This window comes from Pseudophryne corroboree, chromosome 4 (assembly GCF_028390025.1).
Source record: "Pseudophryne corroboree isolate aPseCor3 chromosome 4, aPseCor3.hap2, whole genome shotgun sequence".
NCBI lineage: Eukaryota > Metazoa > Chordata > Amphibia > Anura > Myobatrachidae > Pseudophryne > Pseudophryne corroboree.
Genome location: NC_086447.1, coordinates 298,266,538 through 298,282,664, shown reverse-complemented (window position 1 = coordinate 298,282,664; position 16,127 = coordinate 298,266,538). Strand labels below are relative to the sequence as shown.

Below are 16,127 nucleotides of genomic sequence, written 5' to 3'. Positions count from 1 at the left end.
CAGATAGCACAGATTTTGACTAACTTTTCTTGAGGTATGGACTATGTGTGCTTACGATTTTGGCTTATGTGAGATTTTGGCTTATGTGAGATGTCATTGACATGTGAGATGAACTAGATAGTACACCGATCTAGCAAGGATTGACTTGCCTGCACAGTCTATCATTTCTTGCGATGCTGGGATCACAAGGTGACTTTCACCTTGCTATCTGCACTAACTTTTCTTGCGATTTTGACTATCGTGTGTACACTCCCTTAGATTTGTATGGGGTGTGTTCAAAATGAAATCTAAATGACAGTGCAAAAATAAAGCAGCCAGTATTTACCATGCACAAAAACAATATAACCCACCCAAATCTAACTCTCTGCACATGTTACATCTGCCCCACCTGCAGTGCAAAACATGGTTTTGCCCAATTGCTAACAGCTCTGAATAACCCCCTAAAGGGGAGCACACATGGAGAGATCCGTGCTTAAATTCTAAGCACTCTGACTAGATTGCTTAGACGTTGAGCACGGATCTCCCCGTGTGTACCCCCTACAGCGATAGTGATGCGCAGCCCCGCGCGTCGCTATCACTGGTGCTAGATTGGCCTGCATGCAGGCGCAATCTAGCAGGTCACTCATTTCACCGCTGCCGCCCCGGTCACTCAGCACACATCGCGCTGTGTGCTGAGCGGGGAAGAGATGTGTGCTGAACGGTCACTGATAGATCGCTCAGCACACATCTCTCCCTGTGTGTACGGGGCTTAAGTCCTCAATTTCAGTGCATCAATGCAAACACGTCTAAAACTACAGTATAAGGTTTTAATCTCTGGTACATTGTTTCTGCCCCTGTAAGCCAATAGGATCCATTTTTACTTCACAAATCTATATAGTGCAAAATGTTGTCAAAATTGATTGCTGTTTCTGACATATTTTTTTTGTAACCTTTAGCACTCTGTGACATGCATCCCATGAGAGCCTTGTTTCTAATCCCCCGGAATCCAGCTCCTAGATTGAAATCTAAGAAATGGTGAGTCATTGCGGAGACTGATTTCCCAGTGTAATTGTGAGACGAAAGCTTTGTATTGGTACTGCCTGTATCTGCAAGTGGATTACAAACATGATGTACACTGAGATGAACGAGGGCACGCTGTACAGTGGTAAACATACTTCGAAAACCATTTTTTTTCCCTGCTTGTCTTGTCTGCAATCCGTACTTGTTTTTACTGGTTGAAACTTGACTTGGCAGTTCCTCTGTCTGTAGCATAGCATAATTTCTCAGTAAAAACAACTTGTCATACTGGAGAAGCATAGGTTATATTGGAGGATTGGGAATGCATCAGCCTGAATTGCATACGGATTGTGGCTGGGCTTTTCATATCACTTAAACAAATTCTTGGGAGAACCAGGGCATGATGTACTATAACTTAACATATATTATAGGATTTAGTATGGGATTCCGGCGGTCAGGAGACCGACACCAGAATCCCGGGTCCCGGCAGCGAGCGCAGCAGGTCCCCTCGTGGGCTCACTGCTCTTACCACGCTTCGAGCCTGGTGGCGAGCTTAGCTCACCAGACTATTCTATTCCCTCTCAGGTGGTGGCGTGGACCACTACCCGAGGGGGAAAACCGGGCTTTTGTTGGGATTCCGGCTGCCGGCATTTACGCGTCTGTCGGTATTCCGACGTCTGGAACCCAAACAGGAGGTACACTACCGTTCAAAAGTTTGGGGTCACCCAGACAATTTCCTTATTTTTGAAATAAAAGCACTGGGGTTTTTTTCAGTGAAGAGAACATTAAATGAATCAGAAATACACTGTATACATTGTTAATGTGGTAAATGACTATACTAGCTGCAAACGTCTGGTTTTTAATGGAATATCTACATAGGTGTATAGAGGCCCATTTCCAGCAACCATCACTCCAGAGTTCTAATGCTACATTGTGTTTGCTAATCGCGGTAGAAGACTAATAGATGGTTAGAAAAGCCTTGTGCAATTATGTTAGCACAGCTGAAAACAGGTTTGCTTGTTAGAGAAGCTATAAAACTGGCCTTCCTTTGAGCTAGTTGAGTATCTGAAGCATCACATTTCTGGGTTCGATTATACTCTCAAAATGGCCAGAAAGAGATTTTTTTTATGTGAAACTCGACAGTCTATTCTTGTTCTTAGAAATGAAGGCTATTCCATGCGAGAAATTGCCAAGTAACTGAACATTTCCTACAACGGTGTGTACTACTCCCTTCAGAGAACAGCACAAACAGGCTCTAACCAGAGTAGAAAGAGAAGTGGGAGGCCCCGGTGCACAACTGTGCAAGAAGACAAGTACATTAGAGTCTCTAGTTTGAGAAATAGACGCCTCACAGGTCCTCAAATGGCAGCTTCATTAAATGGTACCCGCAAAATGCCAGTGTCAAAGTCTACACTGAAGAGGCGACTCCGGGATCCTGGCCTTCTAGGCAGAGTTGCAAAGAAAAAGCCATATCGGAGACTGGCCAATAAAAGGAAAAGATTATTATGGGCAAAAGAACACAGACGTTGGACAGAGGAATATTGGAAAAAAGTGTTATGGCCAGCGAATCGAAGTTTAAGGTGTTTGGATCACACAGAAGAACATTTGTGAGACGCAGAACAAGTGAAAAGATGCTGGAAGAGTGCCTGACGCCACGTGTCAATCATGGTGGAGGTAATGTGATGGTCTGGGGCTGCTTTGGTGCTGGTAAAGTGGGAGATTTGTACAAGGTAAAAGGGATTTTGAATAAGGAAGGCTATAACTCCATTTTGCAACGCCATGTCATACCCTGTGGACCGCGCTTGATTGGAGCCAATTTCCTCCTCCAACAGGACAATGACCCAAAGCATACCTCCAAATTATGCAAGAACTATTTAAGGAAGAAGCAGGCAGCTGGTATTCGGTCTGTAATGGAGTGGCCAGCGCAGTCACCAGATCTCAACCCCATTGAGCTGTTGTGGGAGCAGCTTGACCGTATGGTACGCAAGAAGTGCCCATCAAGCCAATCCAACTTGTGGGAGGTGATTCAGGAAGCGTGGGGTGAAATTTCTTCAGGTTACCCCAACAAATTAACAGCTAGAACGCCAAAGGTCTGCAATGCTGCAATTGCTGCAAAGGGAGCATTCTCTGACGAAAGCTTGAAGGACAAAATTATTATTTCAAATAAAAATCATTATTTCTAACCTTGGCAATGTCTTGACTATATGTTCTATTCATTTTGCAACTCATTTGATAAATAAGTCCGTTTTCATGTAAAACACGAAATTGTCTGGGTGACCCCAAACTTTTGAGTGGTAGTGTATATTGTAGTGATGAGCACCGGAAATTTTTCGGGTTTTGGGTTCGGTTCCGCGGCCGTGTTTTGGGTTCGAACGCGTTTTGGCAAAACCTCACCAAATTTTTTTTGTCGGATTCGGGTGTTTTTTTCAAAAAAACCCTAAAAAACAGCTTAAATCATAGAATTTGGGGGTCATTTTGATCCCAAAGTATTATTAACCTCAATAACCATAATTTCCACTCATTTTCAGTCTATTCTGAACACCTCACACCTCACAATATTATTTTTAGTCCTAAAATTTGCACCGAGGTCGCTGGATGACTAAGCTCAGCGACCCAAGTGGCCGACACAAACACCTGGCCCATCTAGGAGTGGCACTGCAGTGTCACGCAGGATGGCCCTTCAAAAAACTACTCCCCAAACAGCACATGACGCAAAGAAAAAAAGAGGTGCAATGAGGTAGCTGTGTGGCTAAGCTAAGCGACCCAAGTGGCCGACACAAACACCTGGCCCATCTAGGAGTGGCACTGCAGTGTCACGCAGGATGGCCCTTCAAAAAACTACTCCCCAAACAGCACATGACGCAAAGAAGAAAAAAAAGATGCGCAATGAGGTAGCTGTGTGACTAAGATAAGCGACCCAAGTGGCCGACACAAACACCTGGCCCATCTAGGAGTGGCACTGCAGTGTCACGCAGGATGGCCCTTCAAAAAACTACTCCCCAAACAGCACATGACGCAAAGAAAAAAAGAGGTGCAATGAGGTAGCTGTGTGACTAAGCTAAGCGACCCTAGTGGCCGACACAAACACCTGGCCCATCTAGGAGTGGCACTGCAGTGTCACGCAGGATGGCCCTTCAAAAAACTACTCCCCAAACAGCACATGACGCAAAGAAGAAAAAAAAGATGCGCAATGAGGTAGCTGTGTGACTAAGATAAGCGACCCAAGTGGCCGACACAAACACCTGGCCCATCTAGGAGTGGCACTGCAGTGTCACGCAGGATGGCCCTTCCAAAAACTACTCCCCAAACAGCACATGACGCAAAGAAAAATGAAAGAAAAAAGAGGTGCAAGATGGAATTGTCCTTGGGCCCTCCCACCCACCCTTATGTTGTATAAACAGGACATGCACACTTTAACCAACCCATCATTTCAGTGACAGGGTCTGCCACACGACTGTGACTGAAATGACGGGTTGGTTTGGACCCCCACCAAAAAAGAAGCAATTAATCTCTCCTTGCACAAACTGGCTCTACAGAGGCAAGATGTCCACCTCATCATCATCCTCCGATATATCACCGTGTACATCCCCCTCCTCACAGATGATCAATTTGTCCCCACTGGAATCCACCATCTCAGCTCCCTGTGTACTTTGTGGAGGCAATTGCTGCTGGTGAATGTCTCCACGGAGGAATTGATTATAATTCATTTTAATGAACATCATCTTCTCCACATTTTCTGGATGTAACCTCGTACGCCGATTGCTGACAAGGTGAGCGGCGGCACTAAACACTCTTTCGGAGTACACACTTGTGGGAGGGCAACTTAGGTAGAATAAAGCCAGTTTGTGCAAGGGCCTCCAAATTGCCTCTTTTTCCTGCCAGTATAAGTACGGACTGTCTGACGTGCCTACTTGGATGCGGTCACTCATATAATCCTCCACCATTCTTTCAATGGGGAGAGAATCATATGCAGTGACAGTAGACGACATGTCCGTAATCGTTGTCAGGTCCTTCAGTCCGGACCAGATGTCAGCATCAGCAGTCGCTCCAGACTGCCCTGCATCACCGCCAGCGTGTGGGCTCGGAATTCTGAGCCTTTTCCTCGCACCCCCAGTTGCGGGAGAATGTGAAGGAGGAGATGTTGACAGGTCGCGTTCCGCTTGACTTGACAATTTTGTCACCAGCAGTTCTTTGAACCCCAGCAGACTTGTATCTGCCGGAAAGAGAGATCCCAAGGTAGGTTTTAAATCTAGGATCGAGCACGGTGGCCAAAATGTAGTGCTCTGATTTCAACAGATTGACCACCCGTGAATCCTTGTTAAGCGAATTAAGGGCTCCATCCACAAGTCCCACATGCCTAGCGGAATCGCTCTGTGTTAGCTCCTCCTTCAATGTCTCCAGCTTCTTCTGCAAAAGCCTGATGAGGGGAATGACCTGACTCAGGCTGGCAGTGTCTGAACTGACTTCACGTGTGGCAAGTTCAAAAGGTTGCAGAATCTTGCACAACGTTGAAATCATTCTCCACTGCGCTTGAGACAGGTGCATTCCACCTCCTATATCGTGCTCAGTTGTATAGGCTTGAATGGCCTTTTGCTGCTCCTCCAACCTCTGAAGCATATAGAGGGTTGAATTCCACCTCGTTACCACTTCTTGCTTCAGATGATGGCAGGGCAGGTTCAGGCGTTTTTGGTGGTGCTCCAGTCTTCTGTACGTGGTGCCTGTACGCCGAAAGTGTCCCGCAGTTCTTCTGGCCACCGACAGCATCTCTTGCACGCCCCTCTCGTTTTTTAAATAATTCTGCACCACCAAATTCAAGGTATGTGCAAAACATGGGACGTGCTGGAATTTGCCCAGATTTAATGCACACACAATATTGCTGGCGTTGTCCGATGCCACAAATCCACAGGAGAGTCCAATTGGGGTAAGCCATTCCGCGATGATCTTCCTCAGTTGCCGTAAGAGGTTTTCAGCTGTGTGCGTATTCTGGAAAGCGGTGATACAAAGCGTAGCCTGCCTAGGAAAGAGTTGGCGTTTGCGAGATGCTGCTACTGGTGCCGCCGCTGCTGTTCTTGCGGCGGGAGTCCATACATCTACCCAGTGGGCTGTCACAGTCATATAGTCCTGAGCCTGCCCTGCTCCACTTGTCCACATGTCCGTGGTTAAGTGGACATTGGGTACAACTGCATTTTTTAGGACACTGGTGAGTCTTTTTCTGAGGTCTGTGTACATTTTCGGTATCGCCTGCCTAGAGAAATGGAACCTAGATGGTATTTGGTACCGGGGACACAGTACCTCCAACAAGTCTCTAGTTGGCTCTGCAGTAATGATGGATACCGGAACCACGTTTCTCACCGCCCAGGATGTCAAGGCCTCAGTTATCCGCTTTGCAGCAGGATGACTGCTGTGATATTTCATCTTCCTCGCAAAGGACTGTTGGACAGTCAATTGCTTGGTGGAAGTAGTAAAAGTGGTCTTACGACTTCCCCTCTGGGATGACCATCGACTCCCAGCAGCAACAACAGCAGCGCCAGCAGCAGTAGGCGTTACACGCAAGGATGCATCGGAGGAATCCCAGGCAGAGGACTCGTCAGAATTGCCAGTGACATGGCCTGCAGGACTATTGGCATTCCTGGGGAAGGAGGAAATTGACACTGAGGGAGTTGGTGGGGTGGTTTGCGTGAGCTTGGTTACAAGAGGAAGGGATTTACTGGTCAGTGGACTGCTTCCGCTGTCGCCCAAAGTTTTTGAACTTGTCACTGACTTATGATGAATGCGCTGCAGGTGACGTATAAGGGAGGATGTTCCGAGGTGGTTAACGTCCTTACCCCTACTTATTACAGCTTGACAAAGGCAACACACGGCTTGACAAATGTTGTCCGCATTTCTGTTGAAATACTTCCACACCGAAGAGCTGATTTTTTTGGTATTTTCACCAGGCATGTCAATGGCCATATTCCTCCCACGGACAACAGGTGTCTCCCCGGGTGCCTGACTTAAACAAACCACCTCACCATCAGAATCCTCCTGGTCAATTTCCTCCCCAGCGCCAGCAACACCCATATCCTCCTCATCCTGGTGTACTTCAACACTGACATCTTCAATCTGACTATCAGGAACTGGACTGCGGGTGCTCCTTCCAGCACTTGCAGGGGGCGTGCAAATGGTGGAAGGCGCATGCTCTTCACTCCAGTGTTGGGAAGGTCAGGCATCGCAAACGACACAATTGGACTCTCCTTGTGGATTTGTGATTTCGAAGAACGCACAGTTCTTTGCTGTGCTTTTGCCAGCTTGAGTCTTTTAATTTTTCTAGCGAGAGGCTGAGTGCTTCCATCCTCATGTGAAGCTGAACCACTAGCCATGAACATAGGCCAGGGCCTCAGCCGTTCCTTGCCACTCCGTGTGGTAAATGGCATATTGGCAAGTTTACGCTTCTCCTCCGACAATTTTATTTTAGATTTTTGAGTTCTTTTTTTACTGATATTTGGTGTTTTGGATTTGACATGCTCTGTACTATGACATTGGGCATCGGCCTTGGCAGACGACGTTGATGGCATTTCATCGTCTCGGCCATGACTAGTGGCAGCAGCTTCAGCACGAGGTGGAAGTCAATCTTGATCTTTCCCTATTTTTGGAACCTCAACATTTTTGTTCTCCATATTTTAATAGGCACAACTAAAAGGCACCTCAGGTAAACAATGGAGATGGATGGATACTAGTATACTTATGGATGGACGAGCGACTGCCGACACAGAGGTAGCTACAGCCGTTGACTACCGTACTGCGTCTGCTGCTAATATAGACTGGATGATAATGATATAAAAAATATATATATATATCACTACTGCAGCCGGACAGGTATATATTATATAATGACGGACCTGCTGGACACTGTCAGCACTGCAGACTCCTAAAGTAAGCTACTAGTATCAAGAAGATAGAAAAAAAAAACACCACAGGTAGGTGGTATACAATTATGGATGGACGAGCGACTGCCGACACAGAGGTAGCTACAGCCGTGGACTACCGTACTGCGTCTGCTGCTAATATAGACTGGATGATAATGATATAAAAAATATATATATATATCACTACTGCAGCCGGACAGGTATATATTATATAATGACGGACCAGCTGGACACTGTCAGCACTGCAGACTCCTAAAGTAAGCTACTAGTATCAAGAAGATAGAAAAAAAAAACACCACAGGTAGGTGGTATACAATTATGGATGGACGAGCGACTGCCGACACAGAGGTAGCTACAGCCGTGGACTACCGTACTGTGTCTGCTGCTAATATAGACTGGATGATAATGATATAAAAAATATATATATATCACTACTGCAGCCGGACAGGTATATATTATATAATGACGGACCTGCTGGACACTGTCAGCAGAATGCGTTTATAGAATAAAAACACCACACGACGAGTGTTTAACTTTTTCAGGCAGACAATCACAATATACTGGTGGTCAGTGGTCACTGGTCAGTCACACTGGCAGTGGCACTCTGGCAGCAAAAGTGTGCACTGTTAATGTACTCCTGCTATAACTGCTCCCCAGTCTCCCCCACAATTAAGCTGTGTGAGCAGTGAGCACTCAGCACAGTCAGATATACATAGATGATGCAGCACACTGAGGCTGAGCACAGATATGGTATACTGTGTCACTGTGCATCGTTTTTTTTCAGGCAGAGAACGGATTATATTAAATAATAATAAAACTGCACTGGTGGTCACTGGTCAGTCACTAGTAAACTCTGCACTCTCTGAGTACTCCTAAGCTCCAGTAAATCAAGTGTCTCACTCTCTATCTATTTCTATTCTAAACGGAGAGGACGCCAGCCACGTCCTCTCCCTATCAATCTCAATGCACGTGTGAAAATGGCGGCGACGCGCGGCTCCTTATATAGAATCCGAGTCTCGCGAGAATCCGACAGCGGGATGATGACGTTCGGGCGCGCTCGGGTTAACCGAGCAAGGCGGGAAGATCCGAGTCTGCCTCGGACCCGTGTAAAAAGGCTGAAGTTCGGGGGGGTTCGGATTCCGAGGAACCGAACCCGCTCATCACTAGTATATTGACCGAATCCCATATTGTACGTGTGCTTGTTGCAAAGCGCTGATGCATAAAATAACAAATTATGTAAAATATACTTTACTTTTTTAGCATTTGTTTACTGTATGGTATAATTTTATATTTGATTTTCAGTATAATTGATATTGACAATACACTATTTTACTTACAAACAAATTGCAATAAAAGTGCTATTGCACTGCCTGTGTATTGGCAGAGAGCACGTTCCCACTTAGTCCTTGGAAAATCAGCATGCTTTGCTGGTTTACAGATACATATGAAAGAAATCTACTTAAAATTCTAATTTTTCCACCTAAAATATAGCTTAATTTATATATTAATTGTTAAAATGTGGGAACATTAGGGCTGAATGCATTTGTTTTGTTTGATTTGAAAGGTTCCATTTTTATATTATTATAAGTGTCTAGAAATTCACATTAAATATAGGGCGAGACTTGTATTACTGTAATATGGATCTGCCTCAATTTTTTTACTTGTATATAAAGTGGTGGCAGAGCTTTATCATGCCCCATTACTTTGAATACCTGCTGTCTTGGAGGGTGGTGATGGCCATGTGGCATGCCCGCCCCTCTGACTGTATGATCAGAGACCATGGTCTGAACTCTCACAGGTGTCTTTTGAAGTCTTTTCAAGCACTTAACATTGGTATGTGATTTCCAAATAATAATTTATTGCTGATAAAGTAACAGAATTTGTTTGAAATAATTCATCTTGCCCTTTACTCATTTTCTAACCACTTCTTGTTGTGAAGATTTTCCATTTTTACCTTAGGTTTGTGTATTTTTCTTACTTTTTTGTTGTTGATAGAAATAAATTCTACACATTATATCTTAATTGCTTTATTAATGTACAGATGTGTCCACTTACATCTAGCCTTCCTGCACGCTAACCAGCCCTTCTAGTCACGCCATGTCGCAGTGTGACTCGGTAGTGCCAGGCTTCTTTACATGCAGCGTTTTCCATTAAAATGCATTTTATTCACAAAACGGCATGAATATGATGCACAAGCAGTTTATGCGGATTAAAATTATGTGCGGCATGCCTATATTCTGTGTGCACCGCAGCTGTGTCAGCATACAAAATGATACATTAAAGTGTTTTTTCTAGAAAACACTGTAACGTACCATATGCTTTTGCGTCCTATTCACATAGTGATGCAAATAAGATGCACTTTTTGCAAAAAAAGACGCCTGCCACTAACAGAGTTGCACGGGACCTGTCAGCTCACTTACCCCAGGCATCTCAATACACCGCTACGTGGTGTATTGAGGCAAGATGTATGAGCACACCTCTGTATGTATATATGGTCTTTTTGTTATGTTTTTAGATAAGACTGTTGTCAGATGTATTTTTTCACTTATCTAGTGGGTTATTATATAAGGCCTAGGGGTATATTTACTAAAGTGCGGCTTTATAGAAGTGGAGATATTTCCCATATAAACCAATCAAATTCTAATTATTCTAATGTAGAAGGTGCTAGTTAAATAAGTAGAATCTGATTGGTTGCTATGGGCAACATTTCCACTTCTATAAACCTGCACTTTAGTAAATAACAGTATTCCCTAGTATCATCATGTATAGAGGCTTTTGTTATTTTTTTATATAGTCATGTCAATATACACTCTTTGCTTCAGAAATATATCAAAACCCTCCTGTAAAAAAAAACAAAAAACATTTTACATTTACTACTTGGTTACCCCTTTACCCTCGTGTGGTATGACCAAAATGTAGCCTTCAGCCAAATCGCATCCTAAACCTCTGTTCCACGCTCTCTATGTACCCCATCTGTCTCACCCCTGTCTGTCTACCCCTCCCCGTTAGAATGTAAGCTCTCACGAGCAGGGCCCTCTTCCCTCATGTGCTTACCCTTTTCTTAATTTATTAATCTTCAACTGCACCAAATCCAGCAGTCTTCTGCCACCTGATACTTATTCCAGTGTCATCTGCTGATGTAGCTATGTTTATTTACCCTGTACTTGTCCTATATTGTCGTCAACTGTAAGTTGCTGTTTTCTTGTTTGATTATTTGTTTATGTACTCTGTAATTGGGCGCTGCGGAACCCTTGTGGCGCCATATAAATAAAGGATAATAATAATAATAAACCGGCAACAATATTGACTTTTGACTTTTTGGGGGCCCATTTATCATCCCCCGCCTTTGGGGTTTAGCCACAAATATTAAGAATCTTCTAAATGCATCACGGTGGGAATGCAGCAGATATCACCGATATCTACTGCATTCTCTCTAATCCCACCGGCAGCAGCATCCCCATTGCTTTCTATGACGGATGAGATGCTTCCAGATTTACCAATCTGCAATCCGGAGATTGGCCCCCATTGTAGCCTATGGGCTGCACATCATGGATATAGGTCCGGGTTGTCCCCCGGATCACACCGCCTTGCAATGGCCTCTGTGCATGTGCGAGACTGCACATGAGTGAAAGCCCCAGCTTGCCCTTACAGCACATCGCAGGGAGCAATACAATGATACATTGGTCCGGTATAATTACATATTGCAATGCGATCCTGGGGGCTAATATCGCATTGGGATCGCATTGAATATGCAATTCATGATAAAATGGGCCCCCTAAGGTGAGGGGGAAGTATTCTCCAGCTTTATCCCATGTCCATTTATTTTCTGTTGTTTCCCCTCTCTTATCTGTACTGTCAGTTTGTTTTTTATTTTTCTCCTTTGTTAGTCCTTTCTCATTCTATCATATGCACTTTTTTTTTTTTTTTTTTTGCTGAGGGTTTTTTTTTGTCTTATCTCATTCTCTGCTTGACTAGAGCGTACAACTTTCTGCTTTTTCATCACAAAGGAAAGATGCCAGCTCAGTCATCTGAACAGAAAGTTCCCATTTCCACTGAGAAAAGCACCTGGCGTGCATGTGGTTTAGGAAGAAACGATAACACATGGTGTGACCTTGCTGACATCACCAGAATGGGTTTGGGAATAACAATCAAACAGAAAATACATAAATCTTATTTGTCATTTGTGACGGAATTGCTGGCATAAAGATGTATTTTTTTTCCTGTTTTTTGGCAATTTTTTTTTTATTCAGCTGTCTGTGTGCTCTACAGATATGTTCTTTTACAACTTTGCTCCTTGTGCTACAAGTCGTATTACACATAACGCGAGTGCCCTGTGACTTGGTTGCGCTGAGTTTTTTTTTTGCGTCTTTTCCGCGAAAGTGCTTCTTAAATGCAATGTAATGCAATATGATGCGCAATCATCTTGTGCTGATTAAAATGATATGCAGCATGCCTATATTGTGTGTGTAACTGCGACTGTATTTGCATACAAAATTCTATGCTACTGTACAAACTGGTATTTTGGATGCACGTGCAGTGTCGGACTGGGATATGAGGGGCCCACCGGGGGAATGCAGTGATAGGGGCCCATACTTAGGGGTGTGAACAGCCTGCAAAGGGGGTGTGGCCAGCCTCCACAGAGGCTTGAAATACACAATAGTCTTGTGCAGTGTAATGAAACATATCTACCATGTATAATACAAGTGCACAGTCTGGAACCTGATCCCTAGAGGAAGGAGTGGGCCCTCAGGCAGTGGGGCCCACCGGTGGTTACCCCTGTATCCCTGTGGGCCAGTCCGACCCTGTGCACGTAGATAGGTTTGGGCATTTCATTTCGGATACAGGTAGATAGGGCATTACACCAAGAATATAGGCATGCTGCATATCATTTTAATCAGCAGAAGCTGCTTAGTCATCCTGTTGAATTACATTGCGTCTAAGTTGCAATTTCGTGCAAAAGATGCAAAAAAGGCACTCGTCTGTACTGAGTCCCGCCATGGCATGGCGCGACTTGAAGGGCTGTTTAGCATGACTGCAGCAAGGATGTAAGAGGACACATCTGTATATGCATTACTTGCATATCCTGCCACTAAGCTGGCTGGTTTACAGTTAAAATTATCATGACTACGATGCTTTCAACTTTTGCGTCATTGTGAAAGCAATCTGTTAAACACCTGTATTCAGTCAAAGCCAGGGTATGTTTATTGGAAACATGGCATACCTCCTAACGTTCCAACTGTTGGGATGATGGTGCTGATAGATGGTGGGGCTGAAATCAGGACATTCCCGTCTAACTTGTGACACTTGAGCGATATGCTGTAATGAGAAGAAATTTCAAAAATTATTTAAGAGTCACTTTTAGCTTTGTATAATGTACGGTTTATGGTTGTTTATGGAATTTTTCAAAGTGTTTGTACTTTATCTTTTTTTGCCTATGTTGTCTACCTCCAGCTTTGTGCCAAGATGTAAATCTTCCTGTTCGTGGTTCATAGGTTGAGTACCCACTATCATTGACATGGGTCAAAGTGGAGGTATATGATTATCACAGGGGCTTTAGCTAGTCATGCCCAAGGCCTGAACCGCCGCCCCCCACCCCCCCAACCCCCGATATTTCTATAACCTCTCTTCAAAATAATGGCAGTGTCAATTACCAGTGGCACAAGCCTGAGGCCTCACTGCGCATAAGTGCCTAGTGCCAGACAACCTTTATAGTCCAGGAGGCTTAAATAAGTGCAGGTGGCAGAAGCCACCTACAGTGTTGCTAGTGCCAGGAAAGGCTGCAGTGGGGAGCTTCATTCAGTGCTTTTCTTTCCCACCACTACAGCGGTACCCGGTCCTCAACATGCTTTTTGCCAGTTCTTCCGTGCCCAGTTTTTTTTTTTTTTTTTTTAATTCTCTGCTCTTCTCACCTCACAGACCAGCACCCCTCGCCCATTACAGCACAGCATCCCGCTTTCATCACAGCACCCCTTACCATTACAGCACAGCACCCCTCTCAGCTGCCCTCATAGCACTGCCCCCCTCGCCCATTACAGCACTGTTCCCATCGCCCATTACAACACTGTCCTCACCCATCACAGCACCTCTCGCCTATTACAGCACAGTGCACCACCCTTCACAGTACAGCAGACCTCCCAGCATAGCTTTCTTCCCCTCGCAGTCGTCAGCGTCATTTTTAATTATTATTATCCTTTATTTATATGGCGCCACAAGGGTTCCACAGCGCCCAATTACAGAGTACAAATGCACATAAAGAATAGGAAAACAGTGACTTACAGTTGAAGACAATATAGGACAAGTACAGGGCAACTAAGCATAACTACACCAGTAAACATAGAGATAAGTTCCAGGTGGTCAAAAAACTGTGGGATCTGGGCAGTTGAGGATTATTAAAGTAAGAAAAGTATAAGCACATGAGGGAAGAGGGCCCTACTCGTGAGAGCTTACATTCTAAAGGGGAGGGGTAGACAGACAGGGATGACACAGATGGGGTACATAGAGAGCGTGGAACAGAGGGTTATGTTGAGATTTGGCTGGGTTTGGTAAAGAAATGGGTCTTAAGAGCCCGTTAAAACAGACGCTGCTAACGCTTGTTGACAGTCCCAGCTCCGGCCACCGAAGTGAAGTTAAGGTGTGACATACCGTTTCATACAGTCACAGTTCGAGCTCTGACCATTGAGTTAAACACCAATGACAACATGCTTCAGATATGACATATTGTGGTTACTGAGCCCTTGGAGTTGGGATTGTGCCAGTGGAGAATACTGACAATTGATAGCACACACTTAAGGCTGCAAATGCTAGTTTATATGGGGTCATTCTAACCATGAAGTTCATTTCCCATACCAGTTTGCATGCTTTTACTAGTATTAATAAGGGACCGGATTTTCCTCAGGCAATTGAAACTCTTAGCTCTGTAAATATAGTAGTATTCTATCTTTCTAATAAACAAACAGTGTCACTTGATGTGAACAGAGAAGCTGCCTTGGAGACTTGTTGTGCAGTGTTTCTGAAACTTCACACGTTCTCCAAATGTAAGCAGCAACAAAAGGTCAGTAAAGTTATATTAAGGAAATGTAATGAAATGTGGAAAGAATTACAGGATACAAATAACTTGTGATCTCAGGTAATGATGCAGTTAGCTTTTGGCACAGTGGATCACAACGTTACCAATACGGTTAAGGCACTGCATAAAATCCAATGCACTGCTCTATACAGTCATAGCATCATTTTAAGCTAGTGACACACTCAGAAGTAGTGAATTTGATGCACTCTTTTGTCAATAAAATATTGAATATTTTTGCTTTACTTTATAGTTCCTTGTGCAAAAATAGGAACTTGCTGTGAATCTACTTGTGAGACAGTGTTAAATATACAGCTGTTTATATGCCCTATGCTTTCTCCTGGACTGACATCTACTGGACAGCAACATAGATATAGTAGCTGTAAGGTTATACCATCTACTCTCCTGGCATGTCTTGGAGATGCCCAATTGTACTAGACATTCCAGAGAATGCTGAGAGAATAGACCAACCTCGGACGCGATTCATAGTCTATCATGGCGAGAGGTCCTTTTTAAATGTTTCCTAGGTGATGTTTATGCTCTGTGTAGATTAAACACAAGGGCAACACTTGCCCAATAATTTTGTCTCTTATTTTGATGTATATTTATAAAGCAGTGGTAAACTCTGATTGCTTATTGCTTTTAAATACAGATACTACAAATAAATCTGTGATTTTTCTCTTGCAATCCCTCTTTTTTTTTGTATATTACCTCGTCCCCATAGCCTTCTATGGGGACTGCAGTGTCTGATCTATTTATTGATAGTTGCTTTGCTTTATGGCACTAGGGGGGTAATTCAGATCTGATCGTGAGGAAGCGATTTTTGCAGTCCTGCGTTCAGATAGTCGCCGCCTACAAGGGGAGTATATTTTCGCTGTGCAAGTGAGTGTGTGAACGCATATGTAGCAGAGCTGCTCAAACTGATTATGTGCAGTCTCTGCACAGCCCAGGACTTACTCAGCCACTGCGATCACATCAGCCTGTTCGGTCACGGATTTGACGTCAGACACCCTCCCTTCAAACGCTTGGACACACCTGTGTTTTTCCAGACGCACCATAAAAACGGTCGGTTGCCACCCACAAACCCCCTCTTCCTGTCAATCTACTTGCGAATGCCCGTGCAAATGGATCCTTCGCACAAACCCTTCGCAGACCGGCGATCC

At 44.3% G+C, this 16,127-nt stretch overlaps 1 protein-coding gene and 1 long non-coding RNA gene across 21 annotated transcripts in view; one reads left to right on the top strand and one right to left on the bottom strand.

Moving 5' to 3' along the window:
* Positions 1-16,127, top strand: part of TNIK (TRAF2 and NCK interacting kinase) — a 659,967-nt gene that overhangs the window by 394,558 nt on the left and 249,282 nt on the right. For all 20 annotated transcript variants that reach the window (XM_063916233.1, XM_063916232.1, XM_063916239.1 and 17 more), the window contains exon 9: positions 936-1,014. In XM_063916233.1, the coding sequence (XP_063772303.1) occupies positions 936-1,014 (79 nt within the window). The remainder of the gene's footprint in view (positions 1-935; positions 1,015-16,127) is intronic.
* Positions 1-16,127, bottom strand: part of LOC134909414 (uncharacterized) — an 88,078-nt gene that overhangs the window by 47,535 nt on the left and 24,416 nt on the right. The window contains exon 2 of the long non-coding RNA XR_010175928.1: positions 13,123-13,217. This is a non-coding gene — a long non-coding RNA (uncharacterized LOC134909414). The remainder of the gene's footprint in view (positions 1-13,122; positions 13,218-16,127) is intronic.